At 45.7% G+C, this 22,771-nt stretch overlaps 1 protein-coding gene across 4 annotated transcripts in view; it reads right to left on the reverse strand.

Annotated features, from left to right (window-relative positions):
* The window catches only part of LOC135378169 (uncharacterized), a 91,370-nt gene that overhangs the window by 46,136 nt on the left and 22,463 nt on the right, over positions 1–22,771 (reverse strand). Inside the window, exons 1-2 of one of the 4 annotated variants that reach the window (XM_064611098.1) lie at positions 13,487–13,568; positions 10,871–10,918 (exon numbers count right to left, since the gene is read on the reverse strand). The exons of the other annotated variants lie outside the window; for them this stretch is intronic. Of the exons in view, the coding sequence (XP_064467168.1) occupies positions 10,871–10,918; positions 13,487–13,523 (85 nt within the window). The 5' untranslated portion in view covers positions 13,524–13,568. Of the gene's footprint in view, positions 1–10,870; positions 10,919–13,486; positions 13,569–22,771 lie in introns of those variants that run through there. 4 annotated transcript variants of the gene reach the window in all.

The following is a 22,771-nucleotide window of genomic DNA, read 5'->3' on the forward strand; positions in this document are numbered from 1 at the left end:
GTCTTATCAAGGTCCCAATATAAACTGGCAACGACACACGTGTGCGATCGTTTGCACCACTATGCACAGTCTACATGCGGAGAGTCTTATCAAGGTCCCAATATCAACTAGCAACGACACACGTGTGCGATCGTTTGCACCACTATGCCCAGTCTACACCGATCGACGCAGCGCCACCTTCACAGACATAAAAAGACGAGGCACCTCATAGGCATCGTAGTTCGGCAACTGCTCTCTGTTACTACTCGGTTACCAGTTGTCTGCAGCAAACACATGCGAAGAGTCTTATCAAGGTCCCAATATAAACTGGCAACGACACACGTGTGCGATCGTTTGCACCACTATGCACAGTCTACATGCGGAGAGTCTTATCAAGGTCCCAATATCAACTAGCAACGACACACGTGTGCGATCGTTTGCACCACTATGCCCAGTCTACACCGATCGACGCAGCGCCACCTTCACAGACATAAAAAGACGAGGCACCTCATAGGCATCGTAGTTCGGCAACTGCTCTCTATTACTACTCGGTCTACCAGTTGTCTGCAGCAAACACGTGCGAAGAGTCTTATCAAGGTCCCAACATCAACTGGCAGCGACACATGTGTGCGATCGTTTGCACCACCCTGCCCGGTCTACACCGTTCGACGCAGCGCCATCTTCACAGACATAAAAAGACGAAGCACCTCATAGGCATCGTAGTTCGGCAACTGCTCTCTGTTACAACTCGGTTACCAGTTGTCTGCAGCAAACACATGCGAAGAGTCTTATCAAGGTCCCAATATCAACTTTTAACGACACACGTGTGCGATCGTTTGCACCACTATGCCCAGTCTACGTGCGAAGAGTCTTATCAAGGTCCCAATATCAACTAGCAACGACACACGTGTGCGATCGTTTGCACCACTATGCCCAGTCTACACCGATCGACGCAGCGCCACCTTCACAGACATAAAAAGACGAGGCACCTCATAGGCATCGTAGTTCGGCAACTGCTCTCTATTACTACTCGGTCTACCAGTTGTCTGCAGCAAACACGTGCGAAGAGTCTTATCAAGGTCCCAACATCAACTGGCAGCGACACATGTGTGCGATCGTTTGCACCACTATGCACAGTCTACATGCGGAGAGTCTTATCAAGGTCCCAATATCAACTAGCAACGACACACGTGTGCGATCGTTTGCACCACTATGCCCAGTCTACACCGATCGACGCAGCGCCACCTTCACAGACATAAAAAGACGAGGCACCTCATAGGCATCGTAGTTCGACAACTGCTCTCTGTTACTACTCGGTTACCAGTTGTCTGCAGCAAACACATGCGAAGAGTCTTATCAAGGTCCCAATATAAACTGGCAACGACACACGTGTGCGATCGTTTGCACCACTATGCACAGTCTACATGCGGAGAGTCTTATCAAGGTCCCAATATCAACTAGCAACGACACACGTGTGCGATCGTTTGCACCACTATGCCCAGTCTACACCGATCGACGCAGCGCCACCTTCACAGACATAAAAAGACGAGGCACCTCATAGGCATTGTAGTTCGGCAACTGCTCTCTGTTACTACTCGGTTACCAGTTGTCTGCAGCAAACACATGCGAAGAGTCTTATCAAGGTCCCAATATAAACTGGCAACGACACACGTGTGCGATCGTTTGCACCACTATGCACAGTCTACATGCGGAGAGTCTTATCAAGGTCCCAATATCAACTAGCAACGACACACGTGTGCGATCGTTTGCACCACTATGCCCAGTCTACACCGATCGACGCAGCGCCACCTTCACAGACATAAAAAGACGAGGCACCTCATAGGCATCGTAGTTCGGCAACTGCTCTCTGTTACTACTCGGTTACCAGTTGTCTGCAGCAAACACATGCGAAGAGTCTTATCAAGGTCCCAATATAAACTGGCAACGACACACGTGTGCGATCGTTTGCACCACTATGCCCAGTCTACACCGATCGACGCAGCGCCACCTTCACAGACATAAAAAGACGAGGCACCTCATAGGCATCGTAGTTCGGCAACTGCTCTCTGTTACTACTCGGTTACCAGTTGTCTGCAGCAAACACATGCGAAGAGTCTTATCAAGGTCCCAATATAAACTGGCAACGACACACGTGTGCGATCGTTTGCACCACTATGCACAGTCTACATGCGGAGAGTCTTATCAAGGTCCCAATATCAACTAGCAACGACACACGTGTGCGATCGTTTGCACCACTATGCCCAGTCTACACCGATCGACGCAGCGCCACCTTCACAGACATAAAAAGACGAGGCACCTCATAGGCATCGTAGTTCGGCAACTGCTCTCTATTACTACTCGGTCTACCAGTTGTCTGCAGCAAACACGTGCGAAGAGTCTTATCAAGGTCCCAACATCAACTGGCAGCGACACATGTGTGCGATCGTTTGCACCACCCTGCCCGGTCTACACCGTTCGACGCAGCGCCATCTTCACAGACATAAAAAGACGAAGCACCTCATAGGCATCGTAGTTCGGCAACTGCTCTCTGTTACAACTCGGTTACCAGTTGTCTGCAGCAAACACATGCGAAGAGTCTTATCAAGGTCCCAATATCAACTGGCAACGACACACGTGTGCGATCGTTTGCACCACTATGCCCAGTCTACGTGCGAAGAGTCTTATCAAGGTCCCAATATCAACTAGCAACGACACACGTGTGCGATCGTTTGCACCACTATGCCCAGTCTACACCGATCGACGCAGCGCCACCTTCACAGACATAAAAAGACGAGGCACCTCATAGGCATCGTAGTTCGGCAACTGCTCTCTATTACTACTCGGTCTACCAGTTGTCTGCAGCAAACACGTGCGAAGAGTCTTATCAAGGTCCCAACATCAACTGGCAGCGACACATGTGTGCGATCGTTTGCACCACCCTGCCCGGTCTACACCGTTCGACGCAGCGCCATCTTCACAGACATAAAAAGACGAAGCACCTCATAGGCATCGTAGTTCGGCAACTGCTCTCTGTTACAACTCGGTTACCAGTTGTCTGCAGCAAACACATGCGAAGAGTCTTATCAAGGTCCCAATATCAACTGGCAACGACACACGTGTGCGATCGTTTGCACCACTATGCCCAGTCTACGTGCGAAGAGTCTTATCAAGGTCCCAATATCAACTAGCAACGACACACGTGTGCGATCGTTTGCACCACTATGCCCAGTCTACACCGATCGACGCAGCGCCACCTTCACACACATAAAAAGTCGAAGCACCTCATAGGCATCGTAGTTCGGCAACTGCTCTCTGTTACAACTCGGTTACCAGTTGTCTGCAGCAAACACATGCGAAGAGTCTTATCAAGGTCCCAATGTCAACTGGCAACGACACACGTGTGCGATCGTTTGCACCACTATGCCCAGTCTACGTGCGAAGAGTCTTATCAAGGTCCCAATATCAACTAGCAACGACACACGTGTGCGATCGTTTGCACCACTATGCCCAGTCTACACCGATCGACGCAGCGCCACCTTCACACACATAAAAAGTCGAAGCACCTCATAGGCATCGTAGTTCGGCAACTACTCTGTTACTACTTGGTCTATCAGTTGTCTGCCGCAAACAAGTGCGAAGAGTCTTATCAAGGTCCCAGCATCAACTGGCAACGACACACGTGTGCGATCGCTTGCACCACCCTGCCCAATCTACACCGTTCGACACAGCGCCACCTTCACAGACATAAAAAGTCGGAGCACCTCATAGGCATCGTAGTTCGGCAACTACTCTGTTACTACTTGGTCTATCAGTTGTCTGCCGCAAACAAGTGCGAAGAGTCTTATCAAGGTCCCAACATCGACTGGCAACGACACACGTGTGCGATCGTTTGCACCACCCTGCCCGCTCTACACTGTTCGACGCAGCGCCATCTTCACAGACATAAAAAGTCGAAGCACCTCATAGGCATCGTAGTTCGGCAACTGCTCTGTTACTACTTGGTCTATCAGTTGTCTGCAGCAAACACGTGCGAAGAGTCTTATGAAGGTCCCAACATCAACTGGCAACGACACACGTGTGCGATCGTTTGCACCACCCTGCCCGCTCTACACTGTTCGACGCAGCGCCATCTTCACAGACATAAAAAGTCGAAGCACCTCATAGGCATCGTAGTTCGGAAACTGCTCTGTTACTACTTGGTCTATCAGTTGTCTGCCGCAAACAAGTGCGAAGAGTCTTATCAAGGTCCCAACATCGACTGGCAACGACACACGTGTGCGATCGTTTGCACCACCCTGCCCGCTCTACACTGTTCGACGCAGCGCCATCTTCACAGACATAAAAAGTCGAAGCACCTCATAGGCATCGTAGTTCGGAAACTGCTCTGTTACTACTTGGTCTATCAGTTGTCTGCAGCAAACACGTGCGAAGAGTCTTATCAAGGTCCCAACATCAACTGGTAACGACACACGTGTGCAGTGGCGTAGCCAGACCTCCAAAGTAGGGGGGGCTCGATACGAAAACTCGCCCCCCCCCCGCTGATTCTGTGTCGACAACACAAATACTTGTGCACACTGCAAACTGAGGATTAAAAAAAGGAACGAAAATAGTTGATTTGAACGTTCACAATACGATTACATGTATAGGCTGTCATGACCTGTGAGGTGGTGTCGCGAGATTGGAATTATTTTGAAAAGCTCATACTTTGAAAACCATTCAAGAGTGCTTCTTAGATAGACGCCATGAACTGCAAGAACTTTTGCGATCGTCACACTGGTCCCCCCCCCATATATCATGTTCTCGGATTTGCACGATTTGTGTGGGTCGGTCTGTGGCAGATAGGGTGGCTCGAGCCCCCCCTAGCCCCCCCGTGGCTACGCCACTGCACGTGTGCGATCGTTTGCACCACCCTGCCCGCTCTACACCGTTCGACGCAGCGCCATCTCCACAGACATAAAAAGTCGAAGCACCTCATAGGCATCGTAGTTCGGCAACTGCTCTCTATTACTACTCGGTCTACCAGTTGTCTGCAGCAAACGCGTGCGAAGAGTCTTATCAAGGTCCCAACGTCAACTGGCAACGACACACGTGTGCGATCGTTTGCACCACCCTGCCCGCTCTACACCGTTCGACGCAGCGCCATCTTCACAGACATAAAAAGTCGAAGCACCTCATAGGCATCGTAGTTCGGCAACTGCTCTGTTACTACTTGGTCTATCAGTTGTCTGCAGCAAACACGTGCGAAGAGTCTTATCAAGGTCCCAACATCAACTGGCAACGACACGTGTGCGATCGTTTGCACCACCCTGCCCGCTCTACACCGTTCGACGCAGCGCCATCTCCACAGACATAAAAAGTCGAAGCACCTCATAGGCATCGTAGTTCGGCAGCTGCTCTGTTACTACTTGGTCTATCAGTTGTCTGCAGCAAACATGTGTGAAGAGTCGTGTCAAGGTCCCAACATCAACTGGCAACGACACACGTGTGCGATCGTTTGCACCACCCTGCCCGGTCTACACCGTTCGACGCAGCGCCATCTCCACAGACATAAAAAGTCGAAGCACCTCATAGGCATCGTAGTTCGGCAGCTGCTCTGTTACTACTTGGTCTATCAGTTGTCTGCAGCAAACATGTGTGAAGAGTCGTGTCAAGGTCCCAACATCAACTGGCAACGACACACGTGTGCGATCGTTTGCACCACCCTGCCCGGTCTACACCGTTCGACGCAGCGCCATCTCCACAGACATAAAAAGTCGAAGCACCTCATAGGCATCGTAGTTCGGCAGCTGCTCTGTTACTACTTGGTCTATCAGTTGTCTGCAGCAAACATGTGTGAAGAGTCGTGTCAAGGTCCCAACATCAACTGGCAACGACACACGTGTGCGATCGTTTGCACCACCCTGCCCGGTCTACACCGTTCGACGCAGCGCCATCTCCACAGACATAAAAAGTCGAAGCACCTCATAGGCATCGTAGTTCGGCAGCTGCTCTGTTACTACTTGGTCTATCAGTTGTCTGCAGCAAACACGTGTGAAGAGTCGTGTCAAGGTCCCAACATCAACTGGCAACGACACACGTGTGCGATCGTTTGCACCACCCTGCCCGGTCTACACCGTTCGACGCAGCGCCATCTCCACAGACATAAAAAGTCGAAGCACCTCATAGGCATCGTAGTTCGGCAGCTGCTCTGTTACTACTTGGTCTATCAGTTGTCTGCAGCAAACACGTGTGAAGAGTCGTGTCAAGGTCCCAACATCAACTGGCAACGACACACGTGTGCGATCGTTTGCACCACCCTGCCCGGTCTACACCGTTCGACGCAGCGCCATCTCCACAGACATAAAAAGTCGAAGCACCTCATAGGCATCGTAGTTCGGCAGCTGCTCTGTTACTACTTGGTCTATCAGTTGTCTGCAGCAAACACGTGTGAAGAGTCTTATCAAGGTCCCAACATCAACTGGCAACGACACACGTGTGCGATCGTTTGCACCACCCTGCCCGGTCTACACCGTTCGACGCAGCGCCATCTCCACAGACATAAAAAGTCGAAGCACCTCATAGGCATCGTAGTTCGGCAGCTGCTCTGTTACTACTTGGTCTATCAGTTGTCTGCAGCAAACACGTGTGAAGAGTCTTATCAAGGTCCCAACATCAACTGGCAACGACACACGTGTGCGATCGTTTGCACCACCCTGCCCGGTCTACACCGTTCGACGCAGCGCCATCTCCACAGACATAAAAAGTCGAAGCACCTCATAGGCATCGTAGTTCGGCAGCTGCTCTGTTACTACTTGGTCTATCAGTTGTCTGCAGCAAACACGTGTGAAGAGTCTTATCAAGGTCCCAACATCAACTGGCAACGACACACGTGTGCGATCGTTTGCACCACCCTGCCCGCTCTACACCGTTCGACGCAGCGCCATCTCCACAGACATAAAAAGTCGAAGCACCTCATAGGCATCGTAGTTCGGCAGCTGCTCTGTTACTACTTGGTCTATCAGTTGTCTGCAGCAAACACGTGTGAAGAGTCTTATCAAGGTCCCAACATCAACTGGCAACGACACACGTGTGCGATCGTTTGCACCACCCTGCCCGCTCTACACCGTTCGACGCAGCGCCATCTCCACAGACATAAAAAGTCGAAGCACCTCATAGGCATCGTAGTTCGGCAGCTGCTCTGTTACTACTTGGTCTATCAGTTGTCTGCAGCAAACACGTGCGAAGAGTCTTATCAAGGTCCCAACATCAACTGGCAACGACACACGTGTGCGATCGTTTGCACCACCCTGCCCGCTCTACACCGTTCGACGCAGCGCCATCTCCACAGACATAAAAAGTCGAAGCACCTCATAGGCATCGTAGTTCGGCAGCTGCTCTGTTACTACTTGGTCTATCAGTTGTCTGCAGCAAACACGTGTGAAGAGTCTTATCAAGGTCCCAACATCAACTGGCAACGACACACGTGTGCGATCGTTTGCACCACCCTGCCCGCTCTACACCGTTCGACGCAGCGCCATCTCACAGACATAAAAAGTCGAAGCACCTCATAGGCATCGTAGTTCGGCAACTGCTCTGTTACTACTTGGTCTACTAGTTGTCTGCAGCAAACACGTGCGAAGAGTCTTATCAAACATTCTTCGCATCACCACCAGGAATGGGGTAAAGTATCGTCCCTGCCGATGAAACTCCTCATTCATCATCTCTCAATAAAGTTGTTGTTGTTGTTGTTGAGTCTTATCAGGGTCCCAACATCCCGACACACTCAGCATAGTTTTGGCGCTCTATGGCCTTTGTTGCCTTTGTGCCATTAAACACATAATCAATCAATCAATCAATCAACATCAACTGGCAACGACACACGTGTTCGACGACCATCCTGCCCATCTGCCTGGTCTACACTGTTCGACGCAGCGCTATGTTCACATACATAAAAAGACCAATGACCTCATAGGCATTGCAGTTCGGCAGCTACTCGCTGTTACTACCTCTCTATCTCTCTACCTCTTGTTTTTGGGCGAGTCGACTAAGCGACTACTTGGAAATATCGCTCCGAGATCGAACGGTGTCGGCGCGCTGCGGAGGAACGATGAACTACCCTAATGTTGATAGCTTCCTCGCGTCGTCTGGTTTTTCACGCTTATTCCGCGTTCAGTGCGGCAGGTGTAGCATGGGGGAACCCAACAGTATCGTACCATCGCGGCGCAAGTGATCTTCCACTTAATATACACAAGAATTACGGAAAAGGACCATAAACTCCTAACATCGGCTGGCGTGTTATCTACACTAGAACAGTGACGGCGTCGCCTCCAATAGGTCGATCTCTCAGCATGTGAACGTGTGAACTCATTTTCTGTGGACCTGTTTCAGCGAGCCAGATGGCGCGAGTGAGCAACAACGTCAGCGCCCCAAAACATGCAACGCGCGGTAATTAGCAGTCGACGGCGGCACTTTCAAATACATGGTCTCGAGTTGTTCGCACTTAGTCAATGCACCGCTTTTTCTGTGGAATAACTAGAGGTTTTGTAGCTTTCCTTGGTGCCATGCCGCTTGAAACACCACGCAAAAGCCGCTAATTAAACCGCCTGGGCCCGAAATGGCGCTGTGCAAGCTTTGCTGCAACAGCCCTATGTTCCCTCTTTTTATTTATTTATTATTATTTCTTATTTCTGGAATAGCAAGCCGACGTCCCGTTTGGCTGACCTTTCCCCGTTTTTTTTTCACTTTTTGTCTAATAAACATATCCCCCCCCCCCTATGTTCCCTATTCCAAGTGATTAATATGCCACCCAAAATTCACCACCATGAGCTAAAAGCAGTGCCTGATGCCCTTAGAAAGGAGCTAAATGATGATGATGATGATGATGATGTGACTGATGCTGCGGCACGCAGAGCACATCAGAAGCGTGCGTCACGCTAATCTATTACAAGTCCGACGTAGGGCCATGTTGACTGCTTTGTGTCGCCAACTGGCTGAGGCACAATGCCTCTCTGGCGGGGCTCCCGCCTCGCTGCTAAACTGCGTTGACCGCTTGCAGAAAAATAAATAACAAAAAGACAAATGAATAAATAAATAAAAACAAGAAAAAAATTAAAAAGACACTCGGCTCACAGGGAGCCCCGAAGGCCCATATCACGCAGAAAGCGGAGCACCGCTTTTGTGACACTCCACTGGCTAGCTCGCTGCACGGGGCCAAGAAATAGGGATTTAAGTCACGACAAAGTCACACTGGCTACCCCAGACCACCTAGCTGCAGTTAGCTGAAAATAAAGAAGGAGAAAACCCAGTAGTTTGGGGGCGGGAGACAAACATCCCGAACTAGTGCGAACACTTGTCACAAACGAGGGAGCAGAAAGTGTCACAAAATGGCAATCAGATGCGTTTCTTCAAGGAAACGTAGGAGCGCTTTCAATGCAGCCGCTTGATCATTGAATGGCTGAGGACCCAGGAGCTTTACAAGGTCATATGGCCGGGCGTCCAGGCGAGCCAGACTTGCTTGATAGCACATTAGCTGACAAGATGAAAGCCTTAAGATCCGAACTGAAGAGAGACAACGAAATAAATGCAAAAACGAAGGAAGGAAATGATGACCTTCGGGGAAGACTTGACACTGCTGAGCAGCGCATCCATGATCTTGAACGGTATTCGCGAATGAATAGCCTCGCGATAAAGAAAAACACAGTCGAAATATTGCAAAAAATCTGTGAGATGGATAAGGTAACATTTATCTGACTCTGATATTGATGATGATGACTGTCATCGACTGCCGGAAAATAAACAAAAAGATAGATCCATCATTGTTAAAGGAGCTATGAACTGTACCAAGCGAGCCCGGCAAACGGCGATTTCAACGTGTTGTCTGTGACACCTTTTGTATAGGTGAATTTGATAGGTGCGTATCTTCAGCACATAGCACGCTCCTAGTCAACCACCTTCCCGAATGACAACATTCTCGCCCATGATTTGTTGATAACGAGAGGCGGAGCCTATTATGTATCTATTATGCACGGCTACAAAATGGGCTACGCCTCACGTTTTCAACAAATCAGAGAGGAGAACGTTGTCATTCGGGATGATGGTTGGCTAGGAGCGTGCCATGTAGTGAAGTTCATCTTGAAGAGAGTAAAGCAGAACATTATGTGCACCTCCGCGTTGGCGTCTGATTGGGTGCTACAATTCGTCAGATGACGTAACGATGGATTTCATTTCATTTCATTTATTTAACCCTTAAAGGCCCGAGGGCATTACATAAGGGACATAGGCAAAGCAAAACACAGTAATGCTAATTACAATGTTACAAGTTATAACAATAACAATAATAATAACAATAACAAAAAAAATGACTACGATGATGATGCATCTCATTAGTGTAGAGCCTACTTTGCAACTATCAAGGTAAGTCTAGTGATAATGAAAACATCTAACAAGTTAGTTCAGTGTTAATCTTTCAGGTGTTCTGTCAGAGACTGTTGAAAGCGTGTGTTATCTGTGATCGTCACTATGCTGTTCGGCAGGTTATTCCAGAGGTCAATAGTTCGTTGTAAAAAAGAGTTTTGGAACGAGGTTGTAGAAGCATGAACTGGACAGATTTTTTTCAGGTTGTTAATGCGTGATGAAGACCGGAAGGGTTTCAATAACATGTCGTGTTTTATGTCAGATGGTATAGAGGTGGATAGAGGTATGGATATGGAGGTAGAGGTCATGGATAGAGGTATTTGGACGGCGGTGTGTCTACTCGCCCAAATACGAAAGAGAGTGCGTTTTTGTATTAACGCTGCACAAGTTATGAAGGAGAAAATTGAACAATAAATTGTAAATAGAATTACGAAGCGTAGAAGAACAATATTACATCTATTAAACCCGTAACTAAACACATGCAGATAGGACTTCTTACCTCCTTTAAGGTTCATCTCACCCTTTAAGCGCAAGGAATTACTGATCGCTGCAAGAAAAAAAAACATGATTAACTGCTGTTCATCATTGTCTCCCCGGTATGGTCACCTCCCGACAGAAATACTAGGCTGGAAATACGTCTGGATGAGTGTATGTAAAATTTTCTCTATGAAGTCAGAAAGAGAAGATGCCATCTATATCGGCACTGTGAATGATATAAGAAAATTAAAATAAATTCGGCATAAAACCGTCACACCATTTCTTTCCTCAGACATGACGTCCGATAAACACTGTCGATAGCTTTAGTAATATATTATTAAACAGCAAGCACCTAAGCTATCCCTTTTGCATGAAGTTTTAAAAACAAACAAGATTGCATAGACACATTATTTTTAATCTACTAAGACGTCGTTTTGAATTTGTGGCGTTCACGGAAACATGGTTTTCCCATAAAGGCACAAATTTCTCCCTTCAAGGTTACCCTGCTATTCAATAAAATCGTAGTAAGTAAACATTTAGAGGCGTGGCAATAATTTATCAGTTGCATTTTTGTCTATATACTGTTTGGGAATTGTGCTGTCTAGCTAGGTGAGTACAATAAAACACTCTACTATCACTGAGTTAAAAGTAGGTAGTCAAATATTAACGGAAAAAGAACTTGTAAATAAATTCACTGAATATTTCATGTCCGCTGGCATTTCACCGTGCATGACACAGAACGTTCGGAGTACAGTCCTCATCGTATCCCGCAAACAATACAGTCGACCCCCGTTTATCCGGACTTCATTTATCCGGATCCCGCGGTATCCGGACAAAAGGCACGGGAACGGATTTTCCTCCATGTATTTTGTTCTCGTTTATCCGGACTTCAGCTTCCGGACTCGGACAAGAATACCAGGGAACGAAAGTTCAAAATTCTTGTAATCCAGCTTCAGTTATCCGGACTACCGTGAGTAAGAGGAGACACTGACCCCGCTTCGTCGCCCTTTTCGCTGCGTTGGGGTTACTGTTGAAGTGGTTTTTTTCGCGCGGAATTATTTTTCGCGTTTTTCGCGCACACCTCCAAAATCGCGAATTTAAGTTCCCGCGAATAACTCTGGCCATATGAGGGCGAAAATCGTCCGGCGTTCGACGCTATACCGCGACTACCTGATACTTTCTATTCCATGTATAGGCAGTTTAAGCAAGCGCAGAACATTGTTTTATCCCATCAGGCAAGATGAAAAGAAATGAAAATTCATCATGCTTTTGTTACTCCTATAAACGCTTTGCACTATACATGCAATATACCACTATACCACGAAGCCAGAACATGCCCTTCCCCGCTTTCTCAAAACCAGCGTGAATGATAGTACCACATCTCAACCAAACTGGTCAGTGCCCCGAGTGATAATTAATACGAACTGCTAAAATAAACCGGCTAACTTGCACACGGCCAGTACTATGGCCTCCTACAGGGTCCCTAAAGGCCATTTGACAGGACCTTTCCTCCAATCTCTGTGAGGAGAAGAAAGGAATAGACCTAGAATACCGCAATCCACGTGAACAACGGATGTCTTAGTACGTGCCGAAGTATGCCCGAGTATTGACTACGGCACGATATGCAAGAGCAAAGCACTCCCGGAAACCTGTGTCGCGAATTTAAGTTCTCGCGAATCAATCCTCAAAGCAGCTCTGCTCGAAAACGCGAAAATATTTTCCACGCGGAAAAAACCACTTCTACAGTATTCCCGTCACACGTTAGGGACCTACATTCCTCCGTAGGGGAGACAACCGTGCACGATGGCCCCCTTTTCTATTTGTGTGCGTTGGGTCACGTTGACCAGTCGAGTCATTTGGAAATATCTCGAGTAACTGTCCGGTTCTAGAGGGGAAAACTCCAACCCGAGGGCCTGCTGCTTACGGCCCGTTGGCCGATGAAGACATTCCCCTAGGTGAGCTGCGATCCCTGATGCAGAGGCTCACTGTGACTGCCGTAGGTGATGCTGCGGTTTCTGACTATGTTGACGTTGATAAGGATGATGACGCGTGCGCAGCTATGACTGATGACGGTGTGATTGCTGCTGTTGCCTCCGATGATGTGCAGCAAGACGGTGACGATGACGCCAGTGAGAAACAAGGCTCCGACATTGACACTTTGCGTCCGCACTGACATTCTTCGAGCAGCGCAACAGCGTGCAACTCTATGCAATTAGCAAAAGTTTGCACGAATCGAGTGCCTACACTACTATGTAACAGCTGTCATTGACGAGATTTCTGTGTTTTAATTAAACCTTGCTTTGTAGGACGTTTCTATTCGGTCGTTTCATTTATCCGGATGCCCCGGTATCCGGACGATTTCGCCGGGAACGGCAAAGTCTGGATAAACGGGGGTTGACTGTATTTCGAAATCCTGCTACCAAGGGAGATATTACTACACTGACAACCAGACTGAATGTTGATACATGCTGCGAACCAGGCGATTTAAAAGTTAAGCCAATCAAGTATGATGATCTGATCTCATTGCAGACCCCATTATGCCATTATGTATAGCTCGGCATTTCGGGTCTCGAAACTCACGATCACAATCACAAGTGGTTCTGACAAGTGGTGAGTTCAGCCTCGGCCACGAACTCACGCGAAGGTCGACATGGCGTATCGGTGAGCTCGATCATGCCGCATATTAGTGCACTCACCGGATAACATCACACTTGTAAACAGAGCAGGGTGGTGCTATCTGCAATGAAAACGGCGAAACTTTCAGTCATACACAAAGGCGGGGATTTACATAATTTGAACAATTATCGACCAATCTCACTTCTCCTATGACTTTGAAAAACCTCAGAGGGGTTAATTAATGAACGACTTCAAAGCTTCCTTGAAAAAATAATATACTGAATAATCATCAATACGGCATCCGCTAAGGTAAACCTATACTGAAACCATTATTAAAAACTAAATAAATTATCCTAGCAAATATGGAACGAAAACTGCACACCACTGGACTATTCTTAGACTTTCGAAAAGCATTTGATTCTGTGGAACATTACATTTTCTTGCATAAGTTATCTAGAAATCGAATACCCGGAACGACTCTCCCATTAATACAAAGCTATCTGGAGAGCAGAATGCAATATGTTCCCCTTAACAACGTTCCTCCCAGTTTCTAAGCATAGACATAGGAGTGCCTCAAGGATCAATCTTAGGTTTCACATTATTTTTAATATATATCAACAATATGATGCATATACTAGATAATGTATGCAGATGATATATCCCTGTTCTCTCAACATAAAGACCTTACAACATTGGAAATTTATATTAATAACCACCTATCATATCTATATCAATTAATAATTGGGGGTTTACGTCGCGAGACAACTGAGATCATGAGCGACGCCACAGCGGTCGGTGTGTGGATTGCTTTTGTCCACCTGAGGGTTCTTTAGCGTGCGAAGCTCATCACACGGCACGCCGTATTTAAAGTCCCTCGCGGAAGACCTATCATATCTACAGGGTGTCCCAGAAAACATGTCATTGAATTATAATAAGAAACTACGCCACCTAGAATCATGCGGTCAGCGGCATTTGTTCTTATTAGGTTTTTGCCACCTCCTGACGTGAATGTCATGTATCGAAGTTCAATTATGTAAATATTTGCGAACTGAACTCGGAAATTTGCCAAGTAAACGCCACTTTTTACCCCACCAATTTGAAGAGCGTGCCGAATTCACTCAAATTCATCAAATAGCGCCATCTGTCGAGTGCGCCGCTCCCGACCGCCATGGCTAGGGCAGATCTCTCACGCGCTTTAACGTGGCTAGAGGGGGTTCCGCTAAAAAGGAATCCACGGCCGCAATTTTTGAAGCACGAGTCCTCGGTGGAGTACAGAACATTTCGGCGGCATGTACGAATGACAAACTGTTCAGAACTCTAGTCTCAGCAGCAGAAGAAGTCCTACAGTTTTGAGGTCGATTCCATTTTCAGCGAGATCTCACATGGCATTTATGATCGACGTTCGGCATTTGCATTTACTTTGTTTCCTGCAATACTTCTTTTTAGTTTTAGCTGCTATTGTGGTGATAAGATTAAATGAGATAGGTTTTATAAATGGGGAATATTTTGATGCGGGAGTTTTTCATACCATTTGCCGCACTGTGCCGAGCAATCTCTTCCTTAATGTTTTGAGATTCTTGGAACCACGCCACGGTTGTAGTGCTGCTGCATTTGGTAGTTGTGATATATAATTATACGATATAGTACTAGGTTTCAGATTTATATGTTGGAAGGTATTATATGTAGTTCAACTACAAGAAGTGATTTCCCTTTTAACTGTGTGAGGCAATTCACACACACACACACAAATAAGATTTTTAAAAAAATATTCATAGATGATGTCCTATTCTCGTGTTCTGGCTTATTTATTGGCTCGACTAATTTCTTTTCTTACTTTCCCTTGTGCACAAAAAACTGGAACACAGTAGAGAGCACATGCAGAGACCGCAAATTATTGTGCACATGCTTATTTGGAGTTAGGATGTGCGTCAAGGAAGCGCACTAGGTACATATGCAAAACAATATTCCAATGTATCACACTTGACAATTCACCTACGGGTTATGATATAATTCACCATAAGTTCAGTGATTTTACAAGAGAGTCAAATCAGGAACAATCATATCACATTATAGGTCTACCTCTCAGGTTCTGCATCAGTGGTGCATAAACGAGCGGCAAATGTCCGGTTCTAAAGTGACTGCATACTCGTATTAATTCTGAATGATCGAGAATGATGAAGTGATATGAGAGACTGCATATTAATTCTGAATGATCGAGAATGTTAAGCTTTACTCGTTAAGCTTTAGGCTGGTCCGATAGTAGCCTCAACTACATGATACTATTTCAGGCGCTTCCTAGTGCTCAGTTATAGCGATTAATGAATACGCACCCTTTTGTCCTTTTATTCCTTTCTGCTAGTACAGCTTGGCGCAGCAGTGCGGTGACACCTTCATCATTACTAAATAACATTGTGTTTTGGTCTTCAGAGTTTCGACATACGCAGTCCTTTTCACGACAAAAAGTTGTGGTATTCAGACGATTCTTTACTAAGCAGAACGGAAAGCTTGCAGTGTCGTTCACACCATGCAGCGGGCTGCTGTCTTGCTGCACAACAAAATTTTGCTAACGCAGTGGTACATGAGGCGCTTACACATAGAATGACAAAAACAACAGAAGTCCTCTTCAGCTGCCACTATTCAATCAAACTTACTCACGGGCAACGCAAACTGTGTACACGGAACAGCGGAGCCATGAATTCCAAACATCGCCTCAACGAAAATGGCGCGAGTGCATTTTCGCTAACGGGCAAGAGAGGGCGCTTCATTTCGCATATCTCCTATTGACAGTGATATTCACGAGCTATCCCATCGGAAAAAATAGCCGAACATCACGCTTTTCGGAGCACCGGACCATAACGCGCGATGACTTTTTGAGCGCAATCGCTCTCAGTCCGACGAAAGGAGGTTCCAAAGCCAGCCCACAAAGTGATAGCAGAAAAAGTAACAGTTCCTAAAATTGGGAGAGGGAAAATATTATCCCAGCGAAAGTCGGACGCGATAAGCCATGCTTGTGTTATCTCTTTCTGCGATGCCGGGGTGGGCTGGAATTCCAACCTCCTTGCTTCGGACTGACAAATATTGCGCTGAAAAATTCATCGAGCGCTATCCTGTGGGAGCTCCGTATAGAGCATGATGTTCGGCTATTTTTTCCGATGGGATAGCTCCTGAATATCCCTGTCAATCATCATTAATTTGAGTAAATTAGACACGCTCTTCACATTGGTGGGGTAAAAAAGTAACCTTTACTTGGCAAATTTCTGACGTAAGCTCGCAAAAATTTACATAATTAAACTTACGTTAAACGACATTCACATCAGGAGGTGGCAAAAACCTAGTAAGAACAAATGCCGTTGACCGCATGACTCTAGGTGGTGTAGTTTTTTTTATTATAATTCAATGACACGTTTTCTGGGACACCCTGTATATGAATCGTTGAACGTAAATAGGAATTGTCCGGAATGTAAATAAGACTTCGGTTATTCTCTTCACAACAGTAAATAAACTGAGACAGGAGATTATCCTCAATTTTGAGTTGGGTTGAGTTGATAAGAAAAGAAAAAAATGGAGAAATAGGCACTCATTACGAGAGCCGCCTACTCCAGATCACTTAGGAAAACACAAATGGCTATCTACAATAAAACCAATGAGTGACAAAGACTCTCAGTCAGTCACTCACACACACTGTCCACACACACTGTCAGTCACACTGTGTCCACCAACTTGGAGTCTGCGCAAAATCGCACAAACGCTTGCATGGCGTTTCTATTATTTTATGTGACATGAAATTGAGGATAGCCTTGGACACCCGACTATCCTCAATTTCATGTCACATAAAATAATAGAAACAATGCAGTGTAAACTTTTAGGCGCCTGGTTTTACAAAAAAAAATGATATGGAATTAACAGGTCGAGTACATATCGTCGAACATATATCACGAACCATAGGAATGCTTTTAGAAATTCGCAACTCGTGCCCCCTTGGGTAAAATTAAAATTAAAATGATGTCCTTATATACCCGAAACTTACATATTGTAATCTTGTGTGGGGTACGACAACAAAAGGTAACTACCAAGAACTTAATAATACAAATATACAAATACAAAACAGAGTAGTGTGCTTATTAGAAAACAAATTTTCGAAACTCAGCTACCCCACTTTTTCGAAAATACAATATATTAAATATTGATTATATTTTGTACAATAGACTATGGCTTCATTTTAAAAATATGGGCACACAGCCTGTCACACGATCAGTTCCAATGACCTTAGAGAACCAAGAACATTTTTATCCCAACCCCCCCCCCCCCCCCACACACACACACACACACATAAATGGCATGATGATGCGGTGGGTCATTCACCGCCGCTATGGCGGTACACTGCCCCGTTGCTTACCCCCCAGATACAAGAAGCTATGCAAAACTAAATATTTTCATACCGGCCATTTCTGAAATCAGGTAGGTAAGCCTACCTATGAAAATCACAGTCTTCGGCGATGTATAACAGCAGAAAACCGGTGTCGGTATCAATAATGTGAATTTTGTGTTGTTAGTGTTGAGTTTTTTACCGCGCTTTCCATGGATCTGATATTTATCATTGCGTACTATAGGCCAAGTGCACTGTACCAATCAGTCACGTGATACTGGATATACAGGGTGTTTCAGTTAAATCCCCGGGCTAAATAATTCGCGAACCGGTGCACCAATCGAATAACTTTCTTTTTTACAAGTATCTGTCCAATACCGCCTACAAGATGCGCACCGCGTGAATGAGCGGGAGGCGCTCATTATTTAAATAAAAATGCAAATGAGTTTCGTAAAAAAGCGTAACTTCTAAAGCAGGGCGCTGTCGGTATTAAAATGGGTACTACCCCTTTTGGGACCTTCAGTGGACACCTTTCAGAGAAAAATCTGCCACCGAAGCGGGTCATTTGTTGCAGTAATTAATTGGTTTCGGTTTACGTATTTTTGTCGCGGCTGGTCGCGGCGAAGCGCAAAAGGACGTAATTCATTGGTGTAATTCATTGGTGTAAGGACGTAATTCATTGATGGATAAGGGAGTGAAAGAGCGTCCTTTTGCGCTTCGCCGCGACCAGCCGCGACAAAAATACGTAAACCGAAACCAATTAATTACTGCAACAAATGACCCGCTTCGGTGGCAGATTTTTCTCTGAAAGGTGTCCTCTGAAGGTCCCAAAAGGGGTAGTACCCATTTTAATACCGACAGCGCCCTGCTTTAGAAGTTACGCTTTTTTACGAAACTCATTTGCATTTTTATTTAAATAATGAGCGCCTCCCGCTCATTCACGCGGTGCGCATCTTGTAGGCGGTATTGGACAGATACTTGTAAAAAAGAAAGTTATTCGATTGGTGCACCGGTTCGCGAATTATTTAGCCCGGGGATCTAACTGAAACACCCTGTATATGTGTAGGTATATATAGTAACGTTGGGGGGGATCTATCTATTTTGACAGGAAAAGTCAGCCAGAAAGGACGGCTTGCTATTTCTTGTTAAATAATTCTTTAGTGCGTATATTGCTGGCGTAGTTAAGAATGAGACGATCTAGGGTCAGAGGTCTTCCGCCGTCCCACACACGATGTCAAAGGCTGCAGAGGAGACCCGTATCACGCAGGTAGTGGAGAAGCGCCGCGGTTACACCACTGCTCCGTTGCCAAGTAGCGTTGCGAGAGAGATGGAGTATCCGAGGCTGGTGAGCGACACTTGAGCTTGTCGCAGAAGGACTTGGAACGGCGGCAGTCGAGAAGAAGGTGATGAATGTCTTCCTCAACGTTGCAGGTAGAACATAAGGGTGTGGCTTAGTAATGTAGGTGTTTAGGTGTAGGTATCTACTAATGTGTACATACAGGGTGATTCACGAACCATATTATTTGGGGTTTATAAGCAAACGGTAGAACGGAAAAATATGCGGTCAACGGCTCCCGTACGGCAATTAAGTTTGCCATCTTCAAAAAATACTGTTGTCGAATTTCAGTTGCAATAAATTGAGATTTCTGAATTGAACTCTGAAATTTGCCTCGTCAACATAGTGTTTTTTTTTTTTTTTTTACAGAATCAGGAAGCCCGTGACGAACTTAGTCGAATACACCGGAAGCCGAAATCTCTAATGCTACAGCGAGTACAAAAAACATTGTGAAAATCGGCTTTTTTGAGGCGCGTATTTCAAAGGCGCACGAAATTGGCCGCAAAGATGCGATGAGAGGAGGACATGCCCCTGCCCAGATGATAAACAGAACACTGCAAAAAACAAGAGGAAAGGAAGAGACATCCCGATAATAATCTGAGGCAACATGGATTCCCATTGGTACAGGGCAGGGGCATGTCCTCCTCTCATCGCATCTTTGCGGCAGATTTCGTGCGCCGTTGAAATACGCGCGTCAGAAAAAGCCGGTTTTCACAATTTCTTTTTTTTTTTTTTTTTGTACTCGCTGTAGCATTAGAGATTCCGGCTTCCCGTGTATTCGACTTAGTTCGCCACGGGCTCCCTGATGCTGTAAAAAAAAAAGTTATGTTGACTAGGCAAATTTCGGAGTTCAATTCAGAAATTTCAATTTATTTAAATTGAAATTCGACAAATGTATTTTTTGAAGATGGCAAACTTAATTGCCGCACGGGAGCCGTTGACCGCATATTTTTCCGTTAAACCCCAAATGGCATGGTTCGTGAATCACCCTGTATGTGGGATATGCAGGTATAAGTGTGCATGGAGTTGTATGTATTCATATTCACGCGTATACAGGGTGTTTCAAAAAACGTGTAATTCGTACTGTATAAAAAAACGGGGTGACGGAAAAATACGGGGTAAACGGTATTTGTGTGTCAACTAAATTTGCCACCTTGCAAACATATTTTCATTTGATTTTGATTAAAAGAAATTGAATTTCTTTAAGTGAACTCCAAAATTTCCCAAGTCAACCTGACGTTTTTTTTTTACAGAAATAGAGAGCCCGTAACGATCTTAGTCAGATCCACCAAGAAATCCGCTCGATATTGCAAATGGAACTGCCCAAAAAAAGTCCCGAAATTGAGACTTCAAAGTTTCGGGTATTCAACGGCGCACCAAATCAATCGCAAAGATGCGCGGAGAGGAGGACATGCTCCTGCCCCCATGAAGCTAGAACAATTTATCGCCGGACCGGCGTGCAGCACAAGACGCACCGATAACAAGGCGGGTGACATTCCACTATCCCAAGCAGCACAATGTACTGAATGTCGAGTGCAATAGGGGTGGACGGTATGTGTCTTATCAATGTTCCCTAGTTTCAAGAGTCTGTTCAAGGTCTTCCACCTAACCGTCCACCCCTATTGCACTCGACTTTCAGTATTGCTGCTTGGGATACGTTGATAAGCGGGGGGGGGGGGGGGGGGGAATGATTCCGCCTCTTTTATCCCGCCCTCTTTTTTTTCGACCTTCTGTCTTTCATGGAGGCAGGAGCATGTCGTCCTCTCCTTGCATCTTTGCGACTGATCTGGTCCGAAACTTTGAAGCCCCAATTTCGGGACCTTTTTGGGCAGTTCCATTTGCAATATCAAGCGGATTTCTTGGTGGATCTGACTAAGGTCGCTACGGGCCCTCTAATTCTCTATAAAAAAAAACGTGAGGTTGACTTGTGAAATTTTGGGGTTCAATTAAAAAAGTCAATTTCTTTCAAATGAAAATATTTTTGCAATGTGGTAAATTTAGATGCCACACAAATACCGTTTACCCCGTATTTTTCAGTCGCCCCGTTTTTTTATAAAGTCCGAATGACACGTTTTGTGAAACACCCTGTATAAGCCTGCTGTTTTGAATTTCAGTTTTCGTATCAATTCATCCTTCTTTTTCTTTTTATTAAGTGCGTTACTAGTGCACTAATGTTTTTCATGTTTAACTTGTACATATAAATCTATGTGACGATTAATATTTATTTATTTATAAATAAATAAATATTAATCTTCACATACATTTATGTGTATATTTATAAATAAATAAATAGATAAATATTAACCTTTCGGCTGAAACTGATGCAGCTTTTGTTGCTTGGGACCCCGTCACGACTAATGCCCTTTTGTCCTGAGTGTATTGTTGTAAATGAATTCAATTCCATTCAATTCAATACTCTACATACACTACTTCCCACTTTGGATGATTTGCCATTACATCTCCGCTATACAAGTTCGTTTCAACGGTTTGAATGTGAGCTGCGCGAAATCTTTCTAACCCTGACGCCTGACTAACCTTTCCTACGTTTCTTTTTTTTTTTTTTTTTTCAATACACATATCCCCCCCCCCTTTCTTGGTGCAGGCACGGACACCTGAGTAATCATAACGTGACGACAAATGGTTCATATTTCAGTTTTATTTTCTTGACAAGTTGCCAACATAATATATGATATGCTCTCTTAGGACACATCTGAAATGAAATTTGGAATGCATTATATACAGGACTGCATTGTAGGGTTACTTAGCAGTCCCAATTGTAAGATGCTAAAAATATTTGCGTAAAAAAAAAAACGTTTTCTCTCTCTCTCTCACCCTTACACACGAATAAAACAAAGATTCAACACAATATGCCCGTCGTGAATACACGCTGTTTATATATTCGGTTACGACTAAAGGGATTTTCCTAACATTACACACTTTGTCTCGTTCACCGCAATTTCTTAGAATGGCGTACGGACTTTCCGCCATGTCCTGAGAGTCAAGGTTGACCGAATGGGAATCGGAACTTTGTGACCTCACCCGCCAATACCTTCGGTGTCGTCTCCGGCGTTTACGATGCAGCAGCAACCGTGAGGCAATTAAAAGGTTATAACATCCGAGAGGCTTACGGGGTGTTCCCATGGGGGAAACTACACTCGTAAAAATGAGGGGGAGGGGAGGGGGTAATGGCAGGATCGGCTCGCCGTTGTTGGCCACGCAGAAGGGGGTCTTAAAGATGAGTTTCACCACATACATAGCACGCTCCTAGCCAACCGTCATCCGGAATGACAATGTTTTCGCCCCTGATTTGTTGCAAACTGGAGGCCCTATTTTGTACCATGATGCACGTGCATGATGGTACAAAATAGGCTCCACCTCCCGTTTTCAACAAACCAGGGGAGAGAACGTTGTCATTCGGGATGACGGTTGGCTAGGAGCGTGCTATGTGGCGAAACTCATCTTTAAGAGTGTACGTGTAATGACAGTAATTTGATGAGCACGTTCTTTTCAGTTCCAGTCTTTTGAATGTCCTGTACGGAAAGAACAGTGTTCCAGCGACCTAAAAATGCAGTTACGTCAGTCAGTTGTAACCTGACCGTATATGA

The sequence above is a fragment of the Ornithodoros turicata genome, chromosome 1 (assembly GCF_037126465.1).
Source record: "Ornithodoros turicata isolate Travis chromosome 1, ASM3712646v1, whole genome shotgun sequence".
Classification (NCBI taxonomy): Eukaryota; Metazoa; Arthropoda; class Arachnida; order Ixodida; family Argasidae; genus Ornithodoros; species Ornithodoros turicata.